This window comes from Dendrobium catenatum, unplaced genomic scaffold (assembly GCF_001605985.2).
Source record: "Dendrobium catenatum unplaced genomic scaffold, ASM160598v2 original_scaffold_71536, whole genome shotgun sequence".
Lineage (NCBI taxonomy): Eukaryota > Viridiplantae > Streptophyta > Magnoliopsida > Asparagales > Orchidaceae > Dendrobium > Dendrobium catenatum.
In genome coordinates this window covers 1,600,361-1,626,481 of record NW_021389983.1, presented here as the reverse complement: position 1 = coordinate 1,626,481, position 26,121 = coordinate 1,600,361, and the positions used below count along the sequence as shown (strand labels likewise).

At 36.0% G+C, this 26,121-nt stretch overlaps 1 protein-coding gene across 1 annotated transcript in view; it reads right to left on the bottom strand.

Annotated features, from left to right (window-relative positions):
* The window catches only part of LOC110108949 (protein SWEETIE), an 83,751-nt gene that overhangs the window by 51,204 nt on the left and 6,426 nt on the right, over nt 1-26,121 (bottom strand). Inside the window, exons 3-10 of the mRNA XM_020839817.2 lie at nt 21,739-21,845; nt 18,439-18,675; nt 18,197-18,286; nt 18,024-18,111; nt 9,138-9,202; nt 802-906; nt 359-448; nt 183-263 (exon numbers count right to left, since the gene is read on the bottom strand). Of these exons, the coding sequence (XP_020695476.1) occupies nt 183-263; nt 359-448; nt 802-906; nt 9,138-9,202; nt 18,024-18,111; nt 18,197-18,286; nt 18,439-18,675; nt 21,739-21,845 (863 nt within the window). The remainder of the gene's footprint in view (nt 1-182; nt 264-358; nt 449-801; nt 907-9,137; nt 9,203-18,023; nt 18,112-18,196; nt 18,287-18,438; nt 18,676-21,738; nt 21,846-26,121) is intronic.

The window sequence follows — 26,121 nt, the reverse complement described above, 5'->3', positions numbered from 1 at the left end:
ACAATTTCCATTACAAGAAACTTTTGTCATGATGGTCCTCTACATATGAATTTCCTCTTTCAACAATCTACAACAGAGAATTCACATTAATATACACCAAAAAAGATCGGGGCTTGACAAAATTTCATAATATCAACATACTACTTTCCTGATGTGAGCCTAGAAAAGTAGATTTCAGATACCTCTCCCAATGCTGTTAAAAGATATGAGAGGATTCGAAGTGTAGCAACTCCAGCTGATGGATAGAAGTCCGCAGACTCAAGCTGGAAGGTGTAAAAGAGTACTTAATCAGAGTAACAACAATAGAAGAAACAACCAATTAGGCATATCTCCAAAATCTACTAGCTCATAAACAAACCTTCCGAGCCAAATGAACTAAAAAACTCCTCTGTGTAGCCTCTGTCATTTGGTCAGCTGCACCAACTCGTAGAATATAAAGAACACATGCCTTCAAAGAAAAATAATGGTTAATGAGTTTTCTAGATTAGGAACATGTATCTTCAATTTAATTCTGTTAATAAAAAAAAAAGAATAACATGTACATTCATTGTCACCAACTTCATTAAGTGGGTACTTATTTGTTATACCTGTCCTGAAAGCATTTGTTTCGTTCAGCAGAGAAGATTTTTCGTTAAGTCCTAAAAACTGAAGCAACTCTAGTTTACAACGAAACAACTTTTTGATGGAACTATCAATCTTAAACAATAACTATTGCTGGCATCGCATGGATGTTAGTAGGATGGAAAAATGATGATAGAAATGCATCACTTTGGAGAAAAATAAGATTTATAGAAAAATTACCAGTGCATGAGCATCCGTAGAAGCATTTCCTTGAAGCATGTCAATAGCATGTACAGCATAGTTTTCAAGTTCTTCGTCAGGAAGCTCATACTTGAGATGGATGAACTGGTCAAAAAGAAATCCCGATCAATGCAAATCAAGCACAAAGAAGTTTAAAGAAGATTGACTAGAGAGGCAAATATTAAACAATATAATACTGACTTCCGGATTGGTGAAAATTGGAGATACAGGTAAATTTAACATTAGGATTTAATCAGATCAAGTCCAACCAAAAATTAGATTGGAAAAACCTAGCATGCAAATGAAACTCTTCTAGCCCTGCCCTGGGAGCTGCCCCATATCAATCCTTAATGGAATAACAAGAATAAAATGTAAAGCTTTTAAAGGCCAAGGCATGCAACTGTCAAAATGAAATTAACTAAGCCTCGATTTGATGACTCACTCTCATCAAGAGATCTCTAAACTCTTTGAAAATGTATTTGTACTCATACGCTATCCAAGCTTTCTCTCCCTCCCTTTATAAAAACTACAAATTTTAAATACTTGGTTGACTCATATATGAACATAAAATCATTATTTGAGCTTAACAAAAATCACAAAACAAAGACAAAAGCCAGGTTGACCCAATGATGCAAATCAATATTCAGTCAATTTTTAAGTTGGATCAGAGTTACAACTGGCCGAACTATATCTCAATGGAATCCAAAAGGATTTAATCAGCATGGTTCTCTCATGATGCCTCCACAATCACTTCTCGCAAATCCCAAGCCCTCTAAGGATGATCATGGTCACTTCTTCTAAACCCAAAAAGGACCCAAACGCAACCTTTGGCCATGCATGGACCAAAACCTCATTGATCTTCTCGAAAACTTTATGGCTCCGAAAATTCGTATCCTATTCTGATGAGAGAGTTTCTTCGAGTTAAATCTTCAGAAGGCATATTAGATAGCTAATAAGATACTACTCAAAGATTTCACCTTCATTTTGTGAGAACTTTAAAATCTAATTCCAAGTTTCGCAAAGGTGTAAGCCCCTCATTTACAAGCTCAAGCTCGAGTTAGATGAGGTTTGGCACACGAGCTGGCGAATTGGCTCATAATGATATATATATTAAGATTTTTTTTCTTTCAGTAGAAAACCAACTGATGAGGACATCAGAATATCAACGGCTACAATATGGAGTTTATTTAATTTTTTATGTATTTTAAGTACTAGTTTATTTTATTTTTCTGTTTTCCCATTTTCCCCCTAAGGGTGGTCATGTGGTGTTGTAGCCCGAAGGGCATTTTAGTCTTTGTTTCTTTTCTTTTTGGTGAGGCCTATATATAGGTCATTTCTATTGTATTTGGGATGAGGAATGATAAAGTAAAATTTCAGTTTTCTTTCTTTGGATGATCTCTTGGTGAGTTCGTGAGAGTAGAGGCCCAAGTGGGGTAAAAGCAATACCCGTCAATCTTGGTGGATTCCAAGGTTCGCGGTTCTTCAATTTTTCTTTTCTTTTATTTTTCTTGTGTCAAATCCCCTCCCCTAAACTTCCAACCCACCATCGTCATCCCCCCAAGCCTTTCTTTGTATTTTTCTTCTAACCCGAGCCCTCCCCTTGCCGCCGGCCACCACCCACCCAACCGCCGGCCTCCCTTCCCCCATCCTCCCCTCTCCACACCCTTACCGCCGACCTTCTCCCTATTCCACCGCCATCGGAATCCTCCACCCACCACCACACCCACCGGCCCCCAACCACCCACCATCACCCTCGTAATTCTACCCTAGCCGCCGGCCACCATGATATCCAATTTGAATTTAAAATTCAAATTGCTCCATTAATAGCCTTCCTAAAATAACCCATGACATTTAGGAAAGAACCTTTATTTGGATTCAATTATCTTTTGAAATTCGAATAATTTCCTATTATTCAAATCCAATTAGGAAACATCTCTAATTTCACTTAAATCTGAATTAAAATTCAGATTTGATTGGAAGTGTTAATTAAGACATTGGGGCCCACTATTTACTCAAACCAATCCCTCTTTCCTTTTCCCCTTGACCGGCGTGCCCCTCTCCTCCTCCTTCCTATTTCTTTCTTTCCATTATTAATCCCCAATCAGCTCCTTAATTTGAATCCAATTAAATTCCTAATTGGTTGGAATTCAGCCTAGCCATTCCTAATTAAGAGTTTGGGCAGGAATAGCATAATTTTCCTGCAGCCATTGCCGCCCCCTTCCCAAGCCTCTCTGCCCCCCCACATCCCGTCTCTTTAGGAGATTCCTGGTGCCTGTCCAAGAGCTACAGCAGCCAATCCTGCTGTCCTGATTCCCGAGAGGCCACTCCTGCTATGCAAGACCACTCCAACTTAGCCAACTATTATCCCATCGCCCAGGTAGCTGTTTGGACTGCTGTTGGAAGTCTTTGTGTGCCAAAACGAGCATTTCCAACCATCACCTGCTGCTGTCCACAAGTTCCCAACTGCTGCCCATTCAGTTTGGTGGCCTATTCTTGCTGCCCTACTGTCCAGGAAGTCAATAAACGCCTTCCTCAAGGTTCCCAAACCCTGACATCGCTGATCATTCTTCCTCCAGTGCTTTGGGAAATCAACATGAAGGCTACGTATTCTCTGATTACTTGGGTAAACTTTCCTCCAAATCTTTAATCTCTTAGTCGCTTTCGATTGTGGCCATAGGCGATTCATGAAGGTTCGTGTCATTCTCTCAGCTAAAGCCTAGAAGTTGAAAGTGTCGAGTGAGTGATCATCTTGTAGTGACTAGTCTTATTGTTAGTGTAGGGATTTCTTGTTGAAACCTACCTCGCATGCAACGTTAAGAGTAATTGATTACCTTGTGGTTCTAACTTTTATATAAACTTATGACACCGCTCTCTTGTTTTATCGTGACGTTTTGGTCGCTTAAAGTTTTAAAGAATATTGTTCTCTAAATCAAGCGTGCAAGTTCCGACTTCATTATCCATTCACATATGTTTTACATCATCTTAATATCAGAGCATGGTAGGCATAGGTGACATATGCTAAAACATCCTAGGAGTCTATCTAACCAACCATGTGTTTGTTTGCATGCATACCGTTGCTTAGTATTTTTTGTTCACTGTTTTCCCCTGCTGTCCAGTAAATGTCTGCATCATTTTCATCATTTTAAGCAAGTTTACTCCATTGTTTAAGTGTTGTCTTTGTCACAACAACATTCCTAATTGCTTATGTTGCTTAAACAAACATTATAGGTTGCTGTCCAAGTTTTTCCTGCACCAATTAGTGTCCTTTAGGTTTGTCTAAGCTAGTGTTTAGGTGTTGTCCACACTTTATAAACCTTCCTAAACACCGAGACAACTTTATGCCCTGCTGTAATTTGTTGTCCTCAACCTGACAACCTTCCTAAGTGCCTAGGTTACTTAACCCACTAGTGTAGCTTGCTGTCCAAACAATTTTTGCACCTTTTAGTGAGTTTAAGTGGGCCTAACTTAGTGTCTAATTGATGTCCCTTACACCCAATCATCTTTGAGTGTCACTTGACGCTTCCCAATGAACACGATAGAACTTCAAAAGAAGTTAGATAACCTAGTTAGTCTTGTAGGCTCTCTAACTAAAACCACGAAGGAGGAACAGGTTGGCTCTCCCCACTTCAGGTATGTGCCCATTCGGTCAGTTATGTTAGTCGGGAGACGCCTCACTCTATTTATCAACCTAGACCTGAACCTAAACCATAACAACCTCACTTAGAGCCACCTTACCATCTACCCACCTTTGATGGTTCATCGGACACTTACTACTTTAGGGAATGGGTTAGACAACTAGAGGACTATTTTGAATCTCGCCATATCCCTGAGTCCCACCAGGCTAGCATCGCTGAGTCTCACCTAAAATGTCAAGCTCTTCAATTTTAGATGAGGTTGGAAGATCATAAAGAGTCTCGCGGTGAGTACTCTACTTCTAATTAAAAAGACATGAGGCGAGAACTTAATTTATAAGTGGTGTCAGTATTGCTTTATTGTTGTGTTTGCTTGTGCTATTTAAGGTTTACGTGAATGAAAAAGGATGTGTGTTTTATTTGCATTCCTAGAGCAAAATTTATTTTTAGGATGCATGATGTAGAACGGGAAGGGGAGGGGTCATATGAATTTGAAATTTCAAGTTAAGTGGGAAAGAGAGAGTAAGGGGCTGGCGGGTGTTATGGGGAGAAGAGAGGAGAATGGGAGGGAATTCAAAGTTTCTTAATTCATTAATTCAATTTAGAAGAAGGATAAAGAAATTAAATTAGACTTAATTTTAGGAATTTTTTTAATTTAGCTTGGTTAATTTAGGAAAGTATTTGAAATTCAAATTTAATTAAAATCTTTCCCAAATCATTTAGGCTAATTTAGGTGTGTAATAATGATGATTGAAATCATCATCAAGAAGGCCAAGGAAGTGTGGGAGGGTGTCCACATTCAATGAATGTGTCCAGGTTCAATGAATCACAAAAATTGGAATTAATTCTAATTAAATTCAAATTAGGAGAGATTTGGAGGGTTTCCTAAAAGCGATTTACTAATTAGGAAAATTAATTTAAATCAAATCCAATTAAAAATTTAATTATATTTAACTTAAGTAACTTTCCTAAAATAGAAATCCTTAAATAGGAAACAAATTCAAATTCAAATTTATTCGAATTTTGAATTCGAATTCATTGCCAAATTAAAAGGGCTAAAATAGGAAGGACTTTGAATGCAAGACGAAATTGGTGGAGCAAAGGAGGGAGGAGGTGGCCAGCGGCTAATGGGATAAGGGAGGATGAAGCCGACAGGTTGGGTGGGGGGAGGGTGCTTGGCCGGTGGGTTGTGGTGGAGATGGAGGTGAGAGGATCGATGCCTTGGTGGAGAGCTTGAGGAGGTGTCGACTTAGGAAAATAAGGAAAAACAAAATAATGGAAAAAAAGATAAAACCGCGAGCCTTGGACTCTTCCGAAGACTAACGGGTGATACATTGCCCTTCTCCAAGGGACTTTAAGCCACGAGCCCGGACCCATCCTGCGGCTGGTGGAAGCTTCGATTCCCTCCCATAGGAATCTCACCCAAGTTCTCTTCAAAGAACACAAGTGCAAAAAAAAAAAAATTTAAATTCCATCATACCTAATACAAAAAAAGTGACCTCTATATATAGGCCTCAAAAGAAACTAAAAGATAAATTTGCCACTTAGGCTTACATAAAACAAGACTCTTAAATAAGAAGAGTAAAAAAGGAAAATTATAAAATTAAATCAAAATACATTTAATAAATTAAAATAAAACGGAGTGATCTTGGCCGTCGATCTTCAGCTCTTCCTTCGAATATCGTCCACCGTCGGATGTCCGCATCAATTTGATATCAAAGCTTTGGGTTGTCGTGTGAGTCTTCCTTTTGTTTTAAATCAAAAACAAAAAAAAATGGAAAACCATCAAGAAGCCGAAGTTCCAATTCAAGATGTAATTGAGTTTGAAGTTTCTGAAAGCCAGCCATCTATTCAAATAATTCTAGAGAATAACTTTCCATCAACATAATAGGTTCTGCCTCAAACAATTTCTACATAACCAATTCATAATGAAATACTCAGAGTGCAATGACAACAATATTTATGTACTGAGAAGTATAAAAATAAGAAACTGCCAGTTTGGTCAGAATTTGAACAAGAAAAAGAGAACATAAAAAGAAAATACGACATTCTACTGAAGGATGCTGAGAGGGAGTATTTTCATGGAAAAAAGATGAAGATTCTGGAGAAATTTCAAAAGATTGTTTTGCCCAAAGTTGTTGATCTTATTACAAATGAAGATGAATCAACAGATGATCTTGTTGAAGATGTTGTAGACATTCGTACTATCCAGACAAGACAAAACGTGAACCAACGATTCTTGGTTAAATGGATGGGACATCCTTTGTCTGATTGTTCTTGGGTTAAAGCTAAAGAGTTGCAGATTCTTCGTCCTGATATCTATTCTTCGTCCTGATATCTACCAACGTGTTACTGAAGCTTTCTCATTAGGAGATGAGATTCTTCCACTATGGAAGAATTGATGCAGTCAAGAGTTGTCATTTTATGTTTTATTTATTTTCTACTTGTGTTTCTATCTTTCTTTCTCCAGTGACTTCTCAATTTTTTCTGTTGACCCTTTGTTTTCTCTGTTGGCCCCTTGGTATCCCAGATATCTCTCAGTTTCCCTGTCGTCCACTCATTTTCTCTGTTGTCTTCTCCCATATACAAGTTGTTCTTTGTTTCCCTAAGTGTTGTTTGATCTTCCCTAGGTGTTGTTTGGTCTTCCCTAAGTGCTGCTGACTTTCTGGCTTTGACCATTCTCCAGATATAATAGAAGGGATTCCTGAGTTCACTTTTCACTCCAAACATATCCAAGTTCCCTATCCATTCTACGTAAAAATTTTGTTTGAGTAGATCTAAAACTGAATACATTTAAGTGCATAAGATCGCACTATACACTCACTATTTCTAACAGAGACTTCCATCAACATTTACCGTATCCCATCCATTGTTTAAGGCTAATCACTAGTAACTAAATTGAGAAAGAATGAATAGTTGTGAGTGTGAGGGAAAAGAGATGGCTATCAGCTACAATGAAAATCATGGGTCTAACCTTCTCGATATGGTTTCTCTCTTTCTCTCCAACTCCAGCAATGTAAGTCATGCTACACCCCATCATGACCGCTATTGGGTAGTGGGCCATATAGCCCATTCTGCAGCATAAATCATGATGTGCTCTATCATAGCATCAAGCAAAACACACTTTGTACCATAATTGATGTAGGCAAGGGGGGGTCAAATCAAATCCTGATATTTGATTTTTGACTCCTCTAGCTCATTAATGTCTTGTAAAAAAATTAGCTCATTATGAGCTTATTTTTAGTTCATTTATTGAACTAAAAATTAGCTCATTATTTCTTAAAATGATGTAGGCAATGTAAGTCATGTTGACCCACTTTTTTTAGTTGTTTTTTAAACCCTAGACTTGAGAGTTAAGACTTTATTTATTATTGTATTTGAAACCCTAGACTTAAGAGCTAAGATTTGTGTACATAAATGTATGAAGCAATACTTTAAATCCAAGGTACATTTGTATTCATCTTTTAAATTAATTTTAAATTTCTTGGTAAATGAATAAATAATTTTATACGCTTTGTATTATTGGAAGGTATTCAAGTAAAGAATGGCTTCAAGAATACCCTCAACTTGTCTCACCACAAAAAGATTTAGAAGTTTCAAATATAAGAAATATATACTTGAAATGATATTTCCCAAATGAAGAGGAGAGAATAAAGATTAATATAGAACTTATAAAGTTCTTTGGATATTTAGAGGAATTTGGTGATCAAAAATCTTTGACTGATAGATGGAGAATGGATCCAAAAATGTGATGGTTAATTCATGGAGTTTCAGCACCGCTTCTTCAAATAATAGCAATAAAACGTCTTGGTCAAGTATCATCCTCTTCTTGTTGTGAGAGAAATTGGAGCACGTACTTATTTATTCGATCGATGAAGAGGAATAAAATAACTCCACAATGAGCTAAAGATTTAGTTTATGTGCATACAAATCTTCGTCTTCTATCAAGGAAGACCACTTTATATTACAGGTGAAAACAAGAAGTTGGATGTTGCTGGAGATTGGTTCGAGTGTCGTGATGATATGGGATTATTGGAAGTTGCAAATCTTTCTCTAGATGAACTAGAGTTGGAAGTAGTGATATTCAATGATGATGATATTAAAGGCCAAAGATCAACCTCTGAATCTAATTCTATCATTCCCTCTATTGAACCTTCAAGTTGTACTAAATGATTTTTTGCTTATATTTTTGTGATAGTACTAGACATTTTGTACTAAACATTTTTATGTTATAAGCTAAACAAGTTATCATGACATTGATTTATTATTGTTTGTCATTTCTAATATGATGTCACCTTAATTTCTATATATTATATTAAAAAAATTATTAAGCCGTATCCACGCCGCACCCGTGTCCTATATTTTAAAAAAATGTCGTGTCCCGTGTCCGTGTCCGTGCATCATAGGATTAAACTTTTGGTCTAACAAGTCAATTGTGATCCTTCCTAAAAGTAACAAAGCAATTTAAACTTTCTAATTCATTAAACTGAAGAAAAAATACCCACACAAAATTTAATGTCAATAAGCTTAAGAGGAACGCTTCAGCCTAATATGGCCCAAGGTTGGGTTATATATGAGCCAAAAAGAATACACAACAACAAATAAAAAATGCAAGGTTTGCCAGATATTCATGAAAATATAAGGTGGTGGTGGTCCTGGAGGATTTCTTTCAGATATTTATTACTAAGTTGAAGTTGTAACCACCTGAAGAAAGAATACCCATGATAAACTCAACCCAATTCGAAGATCCTTAGATCTCACTCCAGTTGCTGCAATAAAACAATTGGAAATACTGACAATTAGAAAAAGTGCAAAAAAAATGTCTTTATAATAATATAGTAAATTTCATGCATTATCATGAGAAAATTACCACTCGAGCATTGAGAATCCGTATAAATCATTGAAGATATCAATCAATTGATCGGAATATAATTGACTCAAGAAAAAATTGAAGTCACAAAAAATTTTCCACTCAAGAGGATCAGACTCTTAAAAAAATGGCCCCTTTTCAGTGACGTTGGGGCACCGTACATATTTGAAGGCTTCACCCGTAAAATAAACCATTGTTAAAAGCATTCACAAGAAAAAAAATAAAAAAATATTTGCCAGTTCATTGTAGCCAAAAATAAATAAAGGAACAAATAAAAAGAGCCTCCATTCAATTTCTTCTAGCTTCTTATATATATAAGATATATATATATATATATATATAGAGAGAGAGAGAGAGAGAGAACTAAACTATGGCTTCTGGCCCGGTCAGCAGAGAAACTGCACTTTTCAAGCCAATTACATGTCAATCATAAAAGCTCTAAAACCATAATAGGATCCGCTGGCTGACCTTAATCAACCAATGAGAAATTGCTATTAACCAATATTACTAAAATTTAATCATACAGAAAGACAAAAAAACACTTAGCGATGAACAATAAGTGACTCCTAAAAATTTTACTTTTTGAAAGATATTTTAAAAATCAAAACAGTAGATTTTATTCTAAATCCAAAATTCCATTCAAATTAACTGATTGTATAAAAAATATAAACCATTACAATGAAAATTACGAACATACATAATCAATGGCCAGCAAATTGAAGAATTCAATGAATTTTGGTCCCTACCAAGTTTCAAGGGTAGATAGAAATATCAGCGGAGTTGATTACCAATTCGGTGCCTCTATAACAAAACTTTATAGGACAAATAAAGTTCCCCGTCCCCCTGCACAGTTGCTCTAGCTCTCTGGCTCTATATTCTTCTCTCCAATGGCACGACTTATATATATATATATATATATATATAACTTCATAAATTGTTTAATTAATGTACTGTTCATAGCCAATAATGCGCTGTAGCAAGCAAACGATCCATTACTATTTCCCGTGACATGCATTGGAGGATCGGTATTAAGATTATTATTATTACTATTATTATTATATATCTCTCAGGTAATAATCTAAAGCACTTACCCAGCACTCCATTTGTCTAATTCCCATAGCTCTCCTAGAACCGACCAAAGAGAGCTGTTGTTAGGGCTGGCCGAAGGGAAAATAAGAAAGAAAAAGAGAAGGGTATGAAGTGAAGAAGAGAAGGGTATGAAGAGAAGAAGAGAATGGTAAGGCATGGGTTTGGAGCCGAAAATCCAATTTTTAACTTTTTTCCATAAATCGAGTATGTATTGAAGTTGGAAATCCTTTCAAGGTAAAAATGTCACTTTGAGGAATTTACGATAGATTCATGTCATTTAGTTGGAATCAATTTAAATTGAGAAAATTCTCGTTATTAGGTTATCTAAAAAAACAAGACTTGCAGCTATGTAGCATGGATACTCCTATTTACGAGGCATGTTGTATCTGACACGTGTCGGATACGGATACGCCTCTGATATGACACGGATATGTGTCGGATACGGCTTTGTCGTATCCAATTAAAATATTATTTAAATTTGATCGGACACGTGTATCGGATATACGTCGTATTTAAAAACAGAAAAAAAAAATAGAGCCACAATTTGCCCAATTTATTTCGCTTTTCCGCTCGATATCCCTATTCATTTATGCGGCTTACACATTTCGGCGAGCTTGGTTTTTCGTTTCCGCACAAGCATTCGTCTTCTTCGTTATAGTCAAAGGAGCGGCTCGACGAAGCGAGCATAGAAGCGGACATGATCATCCTTCGTCTATGAAGAGGCTTGACGATGCTAGCATTAAAGCTGACTGGATCATCCTTCGTCCATAGAACCACAAAGAAGACCACTTATCAACTTCATGGTTGTAACAGAGAGCTAGCCTATGTTTATCAAAGCTGTAAACTGTGAAGGACAGTACAAGGATAAGTTTTTCATTTTTAATTTAATCAAAAAAGTTATCATGATAGTGGGGCCTTCAAACATCATTCAGGTCATTATTGATAATGCACTTGTTTGTAGAGCTGCAGGTCTACTTGTAGAGTAAGTCTATCATCATATTTTTTGGACATCATGTGTTGTGCATACGCTTAATCTTGCCTTGAAAAATATTTGTGCAGCTAAAAATACCGAGGCAAACAAAATCACATACAATGAATGTCATTGGATCACAATGATTGTTAGAGATGCAGTTGTAATTAGGAATTTTATTATGAATCACTCCATAAGACTCTATATTCAATGAATTCTCTAATTTAAAGATGCTTGCAGTTGCTGAAAATCGGTTTGCCTCAGTTATAGTGATGCTGAGAAGATTCAAAAAAATAAAAAATGCTCTTCAAACTATCGTGATCAGTGCCAAATGGTCATGTTATAGAGAAGATGATGTTGGAAAGGCTAAGTATGTAAAGAGAAGCTTTTAGATGATTTATGGTGGGATGAAATTGAATACATCATATATTTCACAGATCCAATTTATGAGATGTTGAGAGTAGCTAATACGGATAAGTCTTGTTTACATCTCATTTATGAAATGTGGGATTAAATGCCAGCCAAAGTAAAAAAAATTATATATAGGCGCGAGAGGAAGGCACTTCATGAAGACTCGAGCTTCTAGGATGTTATTTATGCTATTCTAGAAGATAGGTAGAGCAAAATTAATACAAATTTATATTGCTTGGCTCACTCACTAAATCCCAGGTAAATTTCAACATTTTTTCATTATTAATTCACAATTTGTTGTTTAGTAATTTTAACATTTTTTTATTTTAATCTTATTTGAAGATATTCAACTAAAGAATGACTTCAAGAGGATCCTCAAAGAGTTTCTCCACAGAAAGATTTAGAACTTTCAAAAAAAGAGGAAGACATGTTTGAAAAGTTATTTTCCAAATGAGCGTTATTTTCCAAATGAGGAGGAGAGAAGAAGTGTCAATATTGAGCTTGCTAAATTTTTTGGTTATTTAGAGGACTTTGGTAACCAAGAGTCATTGCGTGATAGGTGGAGAATTGATCCGAAAATGTGGTGGATTATACATGAAGCTTCAGCACCTCTACTTTAAACAATCGCCATAAAATTGCTTGGCCAAGTTTCATCCCCATCTTGTTGTGAAAGAAATTGGAGCACATACTCATTCATTCAATCAATGAAGAGAAATTAAAGTACTGATGCAAACAAAAATTTGGAAAAGCAAAAACTAAACCTTCCTAGAAAATAGAAATGACACAAAATTCCCAAAAACTAGACAAAATACAACATTTAAAACAAAGACGACTTCACTTTTATAATATAAAAAGACTTACAAACTTTGACGCTTACAAAAGACAAAATAAAGACACCTAAAGTTGCTCGCATTCGTCGAGAAGAAGGATACAGGTGGGGTGGTCACTTGCGGCGAGAAGAAAGATATTAGAAGCCGAGACGAAACATAGCTCGCAAGCTATAGAGAGGATAAGAGGAAGAGGTGGAACAAGCTCTCAAGCTTTTCTACGAAGAAACCTGCAGGTTTAGTGATGCAGAACGGGAATAAAAAAAGGGACATTTGAAATTTGAATTTCTTGCTTTAATTGAAATCAAAATATTATGAATAATTAAATCAAATCAAATCCAATTAGAAACCTAATTAGATTTAATTTAAGTAACTTTTCTAAAACAGATCATCTTAAATTAGGAAAGTATTTCAAATTCAAAATTACTTAGAATTTGAAATCAAATATTTTTAGAATTTAAATCATTTGATAAAAGGAAGTAATCAAAGAGGAATTCAAATTTTGGGGGCAAGGCAAAGAGGAAGAAGGGGATTAATTTACTTCCAATTGAAGAGGTTCCTTATTGGAAATAAATTAATTTGAAAGGACTAAGATAAATTCGGTCAAAAGAGGTGGGAGAGATTTGAATTGTTTTCAAAGTGGAGATGAGAGTTTTAGAAAACAATTTCTAATTTCATTCATGAGGGGGGCCGGCGGCTATAGAGAGGGAGGGATGAATTAATGAGGCATTTAATGCCTACTTAAATTAATAAACTAAATTTGGAAAGCAATATTTCCTCCCTTCTTAATTTAAAATTTAAATAGGAATCATTTTAGTAAGTTTCCTAAAATAGGATTTTGTAAATTAGGCAACTCTTTCAAATTCAAATTAATTTGAACTTGATCATGAAGAGAGTTACCAAAATTATGAAATCTATTTTAGGAAGATTATGGATCACGTGAAGAAATGGGAGGATCCAAGGGTGGCCGGCAGTGAAAGGGTGTCCGTGGATGAAGTAGGATGTTGGGGAAACTATGTGGTCGGCGATCAAGGGAGGAGGAGAAAAGGATTTAGAGAAAGAAAGATACAACCGCGAGCCCAGAAACATCCTACAGCTGACGGGTACTACGTTGCCCTACACCAAGGGACTTCAGGCCACGAGCTCGGACACATCCTGCGGCTGGTGGAAGCTACGAATTCCTCCCATAGGAAATTTCACCCAAGGTTCTTCCCAAAGAACACAGTGCAAAAACAAAATTTTATTATAATTTCATCATTACATTACACAAGCAATAGCCTCTATATATAGGCATAAGAAACTAAAACAAGACACATATGCCCATAGGGCTTACATAGGATAACCCTCTTAAGTAAGGGTAAAAACAAAAAATTCATTAAAAAAATAAAAATTACAAATAACAAATTAAGATAAGGTGGAATGATCTCGATCGTCGATCGTCGTCTCCTCCTTTGAAAATCTTCATGATCGGATGTCCGCATCATTTAGGCTCCCAAAAATAACAACATATCCTTAATCTAAAAAACTCTAAATTTGCCCAAACATCTTATATTTATAGAAGAGAAAGGGGAGCCAAACAGCCAAATAAAATCCCATTTAAACCAATCAGCTAAGGGGAAGAGGAAGGGCACCTGTTATCACAAAACAACTCCCAAAAAATCAGCACAGGAAAGTAGGAAACTGTTGGGAGATACCACGGGAAAACAGCCAGGGAGGGTCCTGAAGAGCCAACACAAAAAACTGGGCTGAAGAAGCCACGGGAAGGCAGCCAGGGAGCAAACCGAGCAGACAACACAAGAACCGAGAAGGAGAAATCACGGGAAAGCAGCCAGGGGGAAAACCGAAAAGGCAATTAGCACCTAGCATCAATTCACGGGACAGCACAAGGAGACACAAGAAGGGGAAGAGGCAAAGGCAGACAAGGGAAGAAACCAATGGCCAATAAGGGAAATGAACCTAATTAAAAGATAATTTATGAGCTGAATTAAGTAGAAAAACATTTATGAGCTGACATCTAGTATAGGAAATTAAAGCTCACCAAAAATAAAACCCAACTTGTTTTGACACCCCCTGCCTACATCAATTCTCCTTCGGTTGAAAGAACTCACCTCCCGATGAGGTTGCTATAGATTTGAACCAAGGAGACGAAGGAAGTGCATCAAGCTCTTGAATTTTGACTTCATATTTCTTCAGAATCTTCTCACGTTCTTGCTGAAACTGCTCTTGCAAAAATTTCTTTTTCTTCAAATAGTTTTTAGTACTCATATGCAATTTCATTTGTATCTTGTATAGTTCATTCTGTAGGAGATCTGTTAAACTTTCTTCCGTCGGAATCCACCTGTCCATTGGAATAATTTCTTCGAAATCTTTGGACTAATTTTCATCCACCACTAGATCATTGTTTTTATGGTTTTCCAATTTTTTCTAAAAGAAGACTCAACAAAACTTAAATCACTTGATAACAAGACTCACACAACAACTGTTATGACTCACCAAGACTCACTCGACAAACCTGCTCTGATACCAAATTGATGCAAGCAAAAATTTGGTAAAAGCCCCAAAAGTTTTTCAAGCAAAAACTAAACCTTCCTAGGAAATAGAAATGACAAAAAATTCTGAAAAACTAGACAAAATACAACATTTAAAACAAAGATGACTTCACTTTTATAATATAAAAGAACTTACAAACTTTGACGCTTACAAACGACAAAATAAAGACACCTAAAGTTGCTCGCATTCGTCGAGAAGAAGGATACAGGTGGGGTGATGATGTAGGCAAGGGGGGGGGGGGGGGTCAAATCAAATCCTAATATTTGATTTTTGACTCCTCTAGCTCATTAATGTCTAGTAAAAAAATTAGCTCATTATTTCTTAAAATGATTTTTCTTCTTTCCCCTTTTTTCTTCTCATTTCCTTGTCCCTTCCCCTTCCTCTTTTCTTCTTGTCTCTTGGATATCCGTGGCCTACTCTTTAATGGTGGCTGAATTTTATGCATTATCTTGAAATTCTGTGGCTTGTATTTAATGGGGGCTGAATTCTATGCTTTGAATTCATTGGGAAGCTAAGGATTTTAATGCTAGACATTCCATCCGGCTGTTATTTCCATGCCTTGGCTGATTTCCGAAATGGGAAGCTTTTCCCGTTACTGTGCTGCTTTGAAAATTCCGCCTGTTTGATGGTGCCTTGGTTCCGTGAGCTGCTGGGTTGTTTTTCCGAAAAAGGCTTTTGGAAAACCTATGGGAATTAATGCTTGGAATGATGTGGCTTTTGGCATTCCTTTCCTTTGGATTCTTGGGGCTGTTTGGTGGCTGATTGGGGAGGAATTCCAAGAGTTTTTTTACTGTTTTCTGTGCAGTTTTCTACTGCAGTTTTTTGGTGTCTTTTAGCCTTCTTCTAGGTGTCTTTTAACCCTCCATATTCCCTAATATTTGGGCTGTTTGGCTGCCCTTTTTGTGCCTATAAATAATGTTGTTTGTGGCTATTTTAGGTGATATATGAAAGTGATAATGTGATTTTTGGGACAAAACCTGAGTGGTTTTTTGCTTTAGAAATCCTGCGGGCTCTTTCTAAGCTTCTTTCTCATCCCCTCCGAAAATCCTGCGGGCTCTTTCCAACTTTCGTCTCGGCCTCTAATCTCTTTCTTCTCTCCATAGTGCCATTCCATTGTATCCTTCTTCTCAAAGTAAGCAAGTTTAGGGTGTCTTGTTTGAGTCAAGTTTATAAGTCTTTTCTTTTATATGATATAAAAAGTTTGTTTTGTCTAATTTGTCTAGTTTTTGTGAGTTCTTGTAATCTTTTATTCTCTAGAAAGAGTTTCTTTTTTGTGATCAAAAATTTGGGTCCCTCTCCCAAATTTTTGATTGCATCAGGTGATCACTTGCAGCGAGAAGAGAAAGATTAGAAGCCGAGACGAAACATAGCTCGCAAGCTATAGAGAGGAGAAGAGGAAGAGGTGGAACAAGCTCTCAAAAATAACATCATATCCTTCTCCTAAAAAACTCTAACTTTGCCCAAATATCTTATATTTATAGAGGAGAAAGGGGAGCCAAACAGTCACATAAAATCCCATTTAAACCAATCAGCTACGAGGAAGAGGAAGGGCAGCTGTTATCACAAACAACTCCTAAAAAATCAGCACAGGAATCGGTTAGGAGAAGCCACGGGAAAACAGCCATGGAGGGACCCGAAGAGCCAACAAAAAAACTGGGCTAGAGAAGCCACAGGAAGGCAGTCAGGGAGCAAACTGAGCAGGCAACACAGGAACCGGGAAGGAAAAATCACGGGAAAGTAGCCAGGGGGAAAACCGAAAATGCAACCAGCACCTAGCATCAATTCACGGGACAACACAAGGAGAAACCAAGGAGACACAAGAAGGGGAAGAGGCAAAGGCAGCCAAGGAAAGAAACCAAGGGCCAATAGGGGGAAATGAACCTAATTAAAGATAATTTATGAGCTGAATTAAGTAGAAAAACATTTATGAGCTGACATCTAGTATAGGAAATTAAAGCTCACCAAAAATAAAACCTAACTTGTTTTGACCCCCCCCCCTGCCTACATCAACTCTACAACGAGCTGAAGATTTAGTTTATATGCAAACAAACATTCGGCTTCTCTCAAAGAAAACTCCAACTTATATAGAAGGAGACAACAAGATGTGGGATGTTGTTGGAGATGGATTTGAATCTCTTGAGGATATGGGAATATTAGATAGTGCTAATCTTTCACTTGATGAGCCTGAATTGGAAGTTATGATATTTATTGAAGATGATATAGAAATTCAAAGACAAACCACTAAAGAAGTTAATCCTATCATTCCTTCTATTGAATAATTGAAACTTCATATGCTGGACAATTTATATTTTAATTTCTGTAGTTGTATTAGACATTTAAATATTTAATGATTACTTTTATTTTGATATTAAAAGATGCAATGCTACAAATAATGTTACTTTCAAATTTTTTTGTCAGTTCAAATATTACGCTTTGATTACTTTCTTAATTTTTATGTATGATTTATATATTATAATGTCATATCCACGCCATATCTGTATCTTGTATTTTTAAGAATTGACGTGTCCCGTATCCGTATCGTGTCATATCCGTGTCGCCGTATCCGTATCGGTGCAACATAGATCTCCACACAGCAAAAGCATGTCAAAGCATAAGAAAAATTAAATCAATGAGGTATCAAAATTTCTTAGACGAAGCACATGAAAAACTACAAGGAAAGCGATCAAAAAAACTGAATAGCAAAATAAAAATATCATAATCAAAACTTTTTATCAAAAAGCCCATAAACAAGCCGTTATAAAAGAGATAAATCATCAATCAGCACTTTGTAGAAAGCAGCAAAAAATGGTGACATCAAATACTTTTTCCTTTTTTATTCAAATAGAGAATCTATTACCAATATGAAGAGTTACCTCGAATGAATGGTGACATCAAATATTTTTGCAAACTATCCTCCAATTTCTTTGCTGGAACAGGGTGATCTTTTCCCTTTTTATTAACCTTTACATCAAGTAAGCACTTATCGTCATAAGAAAGATCCTACGGAAAATGAACGAATAAACAGATAGAAGTGAACATGGTGTACCTGTGCAACCAGATTTATTGCAAGAGCAAGCAATGCACCTAAAGCCTCCGCAAATGCATCCCTAACAGATGAGACGGAATCCTCAAGACCCTATCAAAATGTCAACAAATTTATATTAAATGAACCAACTATACGCTTAATCATGATCCACAAAAAATAAAAGAAATAAAAACAAAACTAAGAGATGCAAAAAAAAGTTAAAGATAAAGAGAAACTTCTGCAAAATAAGACTGAAACTATACCTTGACACAATGTGACATTGAATTTTCAATCTCGGTAGATAATAGACCAGGACCACCTATGCTAGCAAAAGTTTTCAAGCATCTTGCTGCAGCAAGCCTGACAATGAATGCCTTATCACTCACACCAAATCGCATGATGATCCTGAAGGATTCTGAGTAAGCAGCAGATGCACCACCAGAACCTGAACCTTCAAGTGCACTCTCAAGCATTCTCAAAGCATCTTGCCGTACAAAATCCTGGCATATCCATTGGAAAAGTAAAAGATGCAATGGATATAACTGCATGTTTAACAGTTACAGATACAAGAAAACAAAAAAATCGTAAAAATAAAAAATAAAAAATAAAAAAACAGCAATGTCAAGACACCATCCTCAAAGGCTTAGGCTTCGTTTGGGACAGCTTTCTTAAGCTTCTTAAAACTGCTTTCTAGTACAAAAATTTAAATTTTTAACTAAAAAAATAGCTTTAAGAAGCAATAAGAAAGCCATCCCAAACGAAACCTTAATTACTTTGCATCGTTCCCTAGAACAAATGGATGGTAATAAGTTCGCTCTATCTTAAACACCAGCAAGGACCATGCTAAGGACTAAAGTTCAACACCTGTGAGTACCATACAGAAGTACAGAAACTGTTAATTGACAACAGCAAATGTTCCCTCAGACAGCAAAAATATTATTGGTCCATGAATTAATTAGTCAAATAGTCTTTTTTAAGTTTGCTCTCCTTCCCGTATGTCTGAGAAATAGTAGAAGATAAACACGTAATACCAACGTTATTTACAACTTAACAGCCTTCAAAAAAATGAAGTACAATGTCGAGTAAACATACTATAATTTAAATCCATTGTTTTAAAGAAAATAAAAAATAAAAACAATCTTTAATACCTTTACTGTTTATTGATTCAGGTCCTTGATAAACATAAAAGGCTGACTTCCACCTCTTGTATCGTTATGCACCCATAAAGTTAAAAACAATGCCAACCCAGTGATACATCAAACTGTAATGCTAACAAGGCAAGAAATGTTTTTTGTCAAATCATGCATCGATTTTTTTTTCTTCAAAAGCATTGTGCTAAAAAATAACCATGTCTACAAATGTTCTTTGCCATACCAAATATTCACCCGATCAACACGAATCTTGAGATGATATGTAAATTGGAAACATCTGAAATTACATTCCGTGTTACTTGAACTCTAATTTCAACAAAATTATAGTCAAACTGAACGACTCAACAAGACGAACCCAATGAAATCAAAAGTGACCTAATTTGAGTCAAAATAAAATCAAGCACTTCAAGTATATTTGAAAGTTTCAGGACATTAATTCAAGGCAAAAAGGGGTCTCAAAATTTTTTGTGCGTATAGCAAAATCAAGCAACCCAACAAGTCAAATCCAACGAGCACAAATATCATGTAATTCTAAGGTCATTAACGTGCTCAAATACTAAATAAATGATCCATGAACAAGAAGGTCAATTCAGACCATTTGATGAATTATTTTAGATTATTGCCCAAATTATCAAAATACCCTTATCAAAAAGCTATAAATAAGACCTCATTCTCTATGTGAGAGAGAAGTTTGAGAGATGAGAAAGTTAAAGAATAATATTATATTGCCTAGCAATCAACACCGACAAACCCAATTAGCAATCACTGCCAACATCACCAGGCTATCGTCATCCAACTATTGTTGTATGCTATTAATATCTGACATTGTTATTACTATAATTCCTTCAACTGTGAAGTACAGATTCTTATATCTATAATTATAAAGCGGACTTTTGCAATTGGGTCGGGTCCGACGATTTTACCCCTTTTGTGTTTTCCACATAAAAATTTGTTGTTTTTGTAACTTCTATCTACGATTCCTACATCTTTGTACAAAGCTAAGATATTCAACAACTCTATATCGCCGTAAATTTTCTAAAATTTAATAATTCAATGGTGTCTATGGGAAAGTTTCCCAATGGGATAAACTTAAAAAATAGTCCCCAGACAATTCGAATATGGCCAATTTAATCCCAAAATATCATGTTGCTACAATTTAATCTCTCAACTATACAAATTTTTCAGAAACAATCCCTTTTGGACTAAATTGGGATCATTTTTGCATAGTCAAGCAACTAAGTTACAAAACTTTATATCACAATCACAACATGAGGGACCATTTTAGATCAATTTTGCATAATCCATTAGTCGAATTAGAGCAACATGATACTCTAGGTGTAAACTGGCCACACATAAATAGCTTAGGGACTATTTTGTAATTTTTCTAAAATCAAAACATACTAAAAAATACTTTTTCCATGGCTATCAATCGATCACCTAAACAAGAATAACACAATTTTGATGGTGAAGACTACCCAGACCTCAATTTCAAGGATTATAAGTACAGAATGGAAGAACATTAAGTTCAAATACTTTAACTCTTAGAGAAGTTTGGACTACAAAGAGGATCATTATTGCACGATATAGTTCTCTTACCACAAAACAACAATTTGGCTCAAGGTTGTAGAAAACGGATCAGAGATAGAACCAGAAAAGAGAGAGGTTCAAGTTTTAATGGTTCAACCAAGGTGGAATCAGGGTCGAACTGAAAGGTGTAATAAATACAAAAAATATCTAAATTATAAGATAACGATGTAATAATTATGAAATAATATAATTTTAGGACTATAAATAAATAAATTAATACATAAATAACACATTCTATAATTTTAAATTTAAATATAAATATTTATTAATTTATGTTATTTATTTAAATATATAAATAATATTATTATTAAATTTTAATGTAAATATCCCAATCATTGATTTTAATTCACATTTGATAAAAATTTAGTTCACATATAAATATATAAATTTAATATAAATAAATACAAATTTCTATTATATATTTATGTATAATTTACACCTACAAATTCTACATAAAATATACATCATAAAATACTATTTATAAATTTATGCTACATTATTTATAATAAAAAATAGATAAAATTTTCGTTTTTATATATAAAAGAATTCAGCTTTAGCATAGGACCTTTGACAAAAAAATTGTATGTTTGTGCAACTGCAAATGTGTTTTAGTAAGTTTCTATGTGAATTTGTATGTGTGTGTTATGCTATGATGTATATATATTTCACTATGATTATTTAGTTAAGGAAGACGGTCACAGAGCATTTATGCATTTTAACATTGATTCCATTATTGGCGCCTTACTGCAAGTAATCAACAGACTATCGAGGGAAACTTCCTTGAGGGAACACTCGGTTCTATTTCATATACAAACAGAGAATTACCTCGTGGAACTTCAGTAGTTTTGCAGCAATATTGGCTGTTTCAGTCAACCCTGAAGTAATCTTTCGACCAAAATAGTGATATAACTCCCCCAAGCATTGTGCTAGACCTACAATAATACCAAGGAAAGACAAGTAAAAAAAGCATTACAGATGAGCTCTCATGAAAATTCACATTGACAGACAGCTTCTACATTGAATCAAAATAAAAAAAGCATGCTAATAACAATTATGAGATTATGGCAGTCGGCTATGATGATTTATCAATGTAATGGGACAGAAATAAAACAAAAAAAAAAACTTACACAAACACAACAACGAGAAACAGGAAGAGAAGTCCAACACAGGAAACTTATGGAATTAGGTCTCATGCAGACACAGTAGAATAGTTATGAGGATGTTAAGGACTGACAACAAAAATTAAAGAGACTTCAAGTTGGGGATGTGAAGGAGGTATACCCCCGTGGGGGTATTGATGTGATACAATCCATGCGAAAGTGATTTGCTTAAAGAAATTTGCACGCTTAGATTTAGAGGTAATAATAAGCAAGATCTTATGCGGAATTGAACGATAAGATAAATATTAAGTGGTACTTAGCTTAGGTTAATTCACATGAATAAAAGTTAAGTTCAAAAGATAGCCAGCTTAATCCGACATTGCATACATGAATCGTTCCAACAATAAATTCCAATACTAACAATAAGAGTAGTCTATGAAAGATCCCTCACACAACTCTTCCTATTACTAGGTTCCAGCGGCGAATAATTGACATTATCTTCATGAATCCATTAATAACCATCAACGAAAAGTAAACTAGGAAGATAAGAGCGTTAGTGATGTAGAACGGGTAGGAAGATTTGAATTCTATGGTTTTGAAGAGCAAATCGTCCCAAAAATCGGAAACAATTCTTTATTGGAAATCTGAAATATCTCAGATTTTTCTCACAAAATCTGATAGGAATTCCAACAGTTTCCCCACAAAATCTGAAAAGAAATTCAGCAAGTAATAAGCAGAGGAAAGGAGGGAGAATCTCGTGGACAGCTGTGGGGAAAATAACAACAAATCAATTTCTTCCAAAGTGCTGGACAGCAATATGTCAAATCCCAAATTTTCCCAAGAGGAAAAAAAAAGGAAATTTGGACAGATTTTGGCCAGATCCGGTGAAAGGGGAACACGGCGGGATGTAGAGGTTGGGGGGAATTTTATTTCATAATGCCAGGATCTGGTTTAGGAAATAAAATCAGGACTTGGGATTTGGGAAAGTTTCGGCCAAAGGAGGAGAGGGAAATTGAAAATTACTTTCAATAGTGGAGGTTGGGAGAATAGGAAATAAATCCTAATTATTCCCTATGGGGGGCCGGTGGCAATGAGGGTGAAAAGGGGGAGAATTAATGAGGAGATTTATGATCTCTCATATTTGAATTTAAAATTCAAATAAATTTAAAATTCAGTAATGGGGCCGGCGGCATTAGTGGGAGGGGAGAGAATTATGGAGGCAATCAATGCTTTCAAAAAATAATAAATTAAATTTGGGAATGAAGATATCATCCCAATTTAATTTAAAATTTAAATGGGCTTTGATTAAGCAGGTTTCCTAAAATAAGGATTATAAATTAAGTAACTATTTCAAATTTATTTGTTTGAATTTGAATAATTAATAGAGTTACCTAAAATATGCAAACCAATTTAGAAAAGACTTGATGGCAAGTGGAGAGGGGAGGAAACCAAGGGGATGGCCGGTGGCTTGTGGCTTGGTCGTGAAAGGTGGTGGAGCTAAGTCCGGTTTGGTGGAAATAGGAAGATGATGAAGATAACGACTATGAGTAATAAGAAGGAACCAAACAAATAAACAAAATATAAAAGATACAACCACGAGCCCGGACACATCCTGCGGCTGACGGGTACTACGTTGCCCTTCTCCAAGGGACTTTACGCCACGAGCCCGGACCCATCCTGCGGCTGGTGGAAACTCTGACTCCCTCCCATAGGGATTTCACTAAAGTTCTTCCCAAAGAACACAAGTGCAAAACACAATTTTTTTTTTATTAATCCATCATACCAAATACAAGAGAAGGGGCCTCTATATATATAGGCCTCAAAAGAAATTAAAAGACACATTTGCCCCTTGGGCTTACATAAAACAAGAGGGTAAAAAAGGGAAATTGCAAAACTAAATTAAAATACACTTAATAAACGAAAATAAAACAGAGTGATCTCGGTCGTCGATCTTCAGCTCCTCCTCGGATCTGCATGGACGGTTGGATGTCCGCATCAGTTAGGGGAAGAGTTTCACCCAAGGAATGAAGTAATACAACGTTCCGGTGGTGCTTTGTTGGTTGGATCGGAAGTAGGTGGTGCTTGACAACTTCTTGGATGACTTGGACAGCCACAATCCTTACTGGAGTCTTTGGACAGCAAACAGGTGGCCTGGAGCAGATTCCGGACAGCAATTTTGGTTCTCAAGGATGCTGGACAGCAGTTTTCTGGACTGCAAAATTCTGGACAGCCCGGGACAGCAGCTTGTAAGGCTAGGAACCCTTTGGACGGATCATAGGACTTGCCCGGAAACCTTAGCAATAGCTTGGCAGGGAAAAATCTCAGATTTACAAGAATTCCTACTGTAAATGGCAGCAGGAATGACCTTGGAATTCACATTAATTCTAAAGGCGAAGATGAGTGGTCGCCACAAGAAGTTCCAAGAGGAGAAGGGGCGGCTTGGAGAGGAGGAGGGGATGCCAGCGGTAGAGAGAGGAAGAGGGATGGAGTTTACTTTAGAAAACTGAAAGTAATTTCAGTTTAAGAGATTTGGGAGGGAAAATATTAGAGATCTAATTTTGAATTCCCAAATTAAAGATGAGGATTAATGCTCATTCAATGGAGAAAGCCAATAGGGGGGCCGGCGGCATTTATGAGGGTAGGGCTTGGGAAAACTGAAAGGAATTTCAGTTTTTAAGTGATAATGGAGGGAATTATCTTGAAATTAAAGTTTGAATTTCAAATTAGGGAGGGGGATTAATTGGGCAATTAATGGGAAGCCCAATGAAGGGGCTGGCGTTATTAATGCGCAAGAGGGAATGTGGAGATGAGGTGTCATACTTGCCTAACTGTAAATTTAGGATTAAGAAAGTAATTAAACAAATCCTTTTGAATTTGAAATTCAAAAGAATTGATTTAAGAACTTTCCAAAAATAGAATGACAAATTATGAAAGATTTCAAATTCAAATTCGTTGGATTTGAATTTCGAAAATCTGTCCAAAGATTAAATTACCTAAATTAGGCAAGGATTTCAATGGGGAGAAGGAGGTGGATGGTGGCCGGCGGCTAGAGGTGGATGGTGGCCGGCGGCTAGAGCTTGGGCCGGCGGCATGAGGGGTCGGGTGGAGTGTCGGCCGTGGGTTGAGAAGGTGGAGCTAGGGGGAATACTTGGGTGGATCAAGAGGGGAGGAAGGAGATGAACAACAAAAAAATACGAGTAAGATAGAAGTAATTAACGAACTCACAAAGAGATCGTAAGAACCGCGAACCTTAGACTCTTCCAAAGGTTGACGGGTATTGAAAATTACCCTCCTCGGGCTTCTCCTCTCATGAACTCACTAAGAGATCACCAAGATAACATTTTCCTTATCAATATTCATCATCCCATTCCAAGAGGAAGGGGAGGGCTTAAAAAGCCAAATACATGAAGGAAAATAAAATGACACAATTGCCCCTAGGGCAAACATAAGACAAAGCCCTCAAGTGAGGGTAGAAAGGGAAAAGTACAAATAACAAATAAAATACATCAAAATAAATAGACACGATCGTAGCCGTTGATCTTCGATGTCCTCATCAGGTATGACACCCAAAAGGCCCCTCACCCTTACACGCAAAGTCTCATTTTTATGATTTTTAAATAAGAAACAATGAAAGTTATTTAAACCACAGTTGTGAAAACCGGACCGGACAATGAACCGGAAAAATAATAGGTTCACGGTTCGACCCGTCAAACCGATGTTGAACCGGATGACGTAATAAATAATAGTATTAATAAAAATTCATAAAATTAGCTTAACCTCCGTAGCCATTTAACATCCTATGACTCTTATGGATTTCACTGAAACTTATTAACTTCACTCTAAAATCCATTTTCATATCAAACTAATCAAAGCACCTAAATATTTTCAAAATAAGCCCTTTGCGTTTCTTAAAATTTGCTTGAATTTAAGAAACAATTTTGCATCAAAATTTTGAAATGCTCACTATTTTGACATTCATTAAGCATATGTGATAACTCAAAATAGACTAATATGCAACACAACAAAATTGTATTGACCTTCATATCAGCCTATAAGACTGATTTTCTTCAATAATAGCATAGTATCATATTAGGTGGGCATCAATTAA